General features: G+C 38.8%; 1 protein-coding gene across 8 annotated transcripts in view; it reads left to right on the top strand.

The window, feature by feature from the left end:
* Window positions 1-3,348, top strand: part of Cep63 (centrosomal protein 63kDa) — a 63,710-nt gene that overhangs the window by 7,513 nt on the left and 52,849 nt on the right. For all 8 annotated transcript variants that reach the window (XM_005406798.2, XM_005406795.2, XM_013505785.1 and 5 more), the window contains exons 2-3: window positions 401-469; window positions 1,730-1,907. In XM_005406798.2, the coding sequence (XP_005406855.1) occupies window positions 426-469; window positions 1,730-1,907 (222 nt within the window). In that variant the 5' untranslated portion in view covers window positions 401-425. The remainder of the gene's footprint in view (window positions 1-400; window positions 470-1,729; window positions 1,908-3,348) is intronic.

Here is a 3,348-nt window from a genome sequence, read left to right as displayed (position 1 = left end):
CTGAGCTAAATCCCCAGCCCCGCATCTCTGTTTTTAAAAGAAAAAAAAGCTACATATTCCTCTGATATGTGTGACCCCAATTTCTTCCTCTTCTTTGTAGGTTTTTCTTTTGGTCAGTATTCCTCTGGTAGGAAGACATTATTGCCATCTTTATACTAAGAATTTGGTGTAGACAGTTAGTTATTCAGGGAAAGTATCAATAGCAGTCAGGCTAATCTTCATTTAATGTGAAATGTATTTGGTTCTAAATTTCTTGTGATATTCTTTGGTTCTACAGTCTGCTGCATTTTCTCATTGTGATTCATATGTTTTCATTCACTTTCTTAAGCTGAAGTTGGAAGGTTAGAACTTACACAGTGATTTTTCTCCTCTCTTTCTGTCTGTCTGCCTGCTTTCCCAGTTGCCACAGCACAGGGGACTTGGCGATGGAGGCCTTGTTGGAAGGAATACAAAATCAGGGGCATGGTGGGTAAGTGTCTTTTGACCTTGTGCTTCTCACTGCAGTTTAAAAGGATGTCTGTGTTGTGCTTTTGATCCTGCTGTGCTTTGGGTACAGAAGAAGAGGTGTTGTGCAGGAGCTAGGCTGATCTGTGCACGCGCGTGTGTGGACAATGTGTCTCTTCCAGGTATTTGTCTCATCTTAGCGTTGTGAAGCTGGACTCTTGCTTGAGTTTTCTACTCTTGAAAAACAAAAATAGAAGAGGTTCTGTGACTTGAAGAATATATGCTTTTGTAAAAAAGCATTTCATGGTTAGTGGTTAGAACCCTCCGTGACCGTTCCTGTAAATGTCTTTGAGTCTAATACATCTGTGCCCACCTCTGTTTCTCCTCTGCAATATCTGGCATCTCCTGAAACTTGGAAAGACATCAAGAAGTTTACAGTAATAAGGAGGTTGCTGTAAGTTTCAAATAATAAGGTGGAAAGCGTTTAAATAAATATGGCTCAAAGATACATTTCTGCAAACAGCTTTTGAAACTGTGCTATTGCTTTCCTGCTTGCTCCTAAGGCTTTCTATTTCGGCTAGGTGAGAGTGTGACATAGGCTTCCCTGGATGCTTCCTGAAAGCTTCCCTAAAATACCGCGAAAGAGCTCGTTGTGGGAGTCTCACTATATAAGCCAGATCTAAAACATCAGTCTTGTGTTTGATCCAGTGCCTTAGGCTTTCGGTTGCTCATCGAAGAAAGAGAGAATATTCTACAAAATAAATAATTTTAATATAAGCATTGACACGTTCCTGCTGGCTTGAACCTGTTGTGATACTTGCATGATTGTTCCATCATGTGGCTTCTATCACTGGTAGTACAAGTGGATTTAGTCACTTTCATTGGTGTTTTTATTGATAAAATTAATAAAAAGCTGCCCTATGGGACCATCATGCATCTACCACCAGTGGTTCAAGCTACTTGGCTGCGAGACATACAAATTACAGTCCTGTTGTGAATGTGTTAAAAGCAAAAGCTCAGAAACCCTGTTCTTTGCTTCTAGTAGTTTATTAATTGACATTGTTCTGCTTCAGGTAGGTTTAATCTGCAATATGTTTATGTGTGAAAGATGGAAAAGTTCTTGCACATATGTTCTGTTTTTTCTTTTTTTTTTTTGGTTTTTCTCCGGTACCGGGAACCGAACTCACGGCCTTGCGCTTGCCAGGCAGGCGCTTATGCTGCTGAGCTAAATCCCCAGCCCTTGCACATATGTTCTGTATTTTTAATGGTATATTCTTTTTTATAGGGGATTTTTGACATCCTGTGAGGCAGAACTACAAGAGCTCATGAAACAGATTGACATAATGGTGGCTCATAAAAAGTCTGAATGGGAAGGGCAGACGCATGCTCTGGAAACGTGCCTGGACATCCGTGATCGGGAGCTTAAGACCCTTAGGAATCAGCTGGATGTGAAACACAAAGAGGTAAAGCAGTTGAATCACTTTTTTTCTTTGCTGTTTTAACCTTACCCTTTATGTTACATATGTTTCTTGAATATTTATGAAAGCATTTGTGTGCTAAATTAGTTTCTTTATTTTTTATTTTCATTCTAATGGTTTCTTTTATAAAGAAAATTCATTATGAAAGTATATAAGAATATTAATATTTATTTCAGGATCATTTTGCTTTGGTCAAATATAATCCATAATTTGTTTAAGAACATGTAAAAGGGTATCACAAATCTTTGCGTAACTTTCATTATAATATAAGGCCGTATAAACATTCACGGAGTTTAGTGGAAGTTCTTGTTGGCCTTATTGTATGGCTAATTAAACAAAGTTGAGTTATAGATTCTATAATTTGTCTCTTTTGTTACCTTTCACACAAATTTAAGAAAATTCTTTAAAATTATATGTAGTTTAAGTTTCTGGCGTAAGTGTCACTTCAGAAGGACTGAGAGTTACAGGCAAACACTAATCGTAAGCCCCTGCACTCATCAAGGCTGTTCCCAGCTTACTCAGGTACACTTCCATGAGCAGTATACACTGACTGATGCTTATCAAGAATAGTTTAGAAATGTTTCAGGTAACAAGGAAAGGATTAGGTTTGATAAAAATGTTCTTATGCTTGTCAGAGACTCTTCTGATGGTTGACCAATTGCTTTTTGGTCAGAGCAGTACCTGGTCCTGTTATACTAAATTCTGATTTCTGAAAATGCTGTTTAACTGAAACGTATTTTAAGAATTAGGTAGATCTTTTGAGAATACAAATTTTATTATTTTTTTATCAGATTTTATTGGTACATTTCAGATGTACTTAATGATCACATTCATCATAGAGAATTTGTACCTGTACATGATACAACTTTTCTCTTCCCCATTTCTCTACCCTCCCTTCAACCCCTCCTCACCTCCCCTCCATATACCCCTCTCCCTTTACAAAGCTTTGTATTCATGTTTTCCTTTTTTTTTTACTTCTCCCTTCTTTCCTTTCCCCCTCCCCTCTCCTTTGCGCCCCCCCCCCCATTTGAACATTTTCCTCCTATTTCACAATACCTATTATATATTTTGGTCCTCATTTGCATTTTTGTTTTCTCGCAGGAGAGAAACAATAAGGTATTAATGCTTGATGTGTCAGATTTATTTCACTTAAGAGTATGGACTTGTTATGGTTGATACATTGTGTCAACTTGGGGAGTCTAGAGGTTTGGCTAAGTAACTTAGCAGGAAGCGAGAGTGCTTACTTTGTATACATCCTGAGCCTGTGGGAGAGGAGGGCATGGAGATTATGTGAGAGCTACACACCCCTCAGGTGGGGGTAGCCTGTTTACAAAGTAAGGCAGGGAAAGAAGCTGCTTGCCACCATTCCCTGGTTTGCTCTGGCTGTTTGCTGTTTGGCTGCCCCTCCCCCCTTTGCTCTTGTTGC

Source organism: Chinchilla lanigera, unplaced genomic scaffold, assembly GCF_000276665.1.
Source record: "Chinchilla lanigera isolate Chin_1 unplaced genomic scaffold, ChiLan1.0 scaffold00100, whole genome shotgun sequence".
Taxonomy (NCBI): domain Eukaryota; kingdom Metazoa; phylum Chordata; class Mammalia; order Rodentia; family Chinchillidae; genus Chinchilla; species Chinchilla lanigera.
Note: the sequence above shows the minus strand (reverse complement) of the source record. Positions and strands in the feature narration are given on the sequence as shown.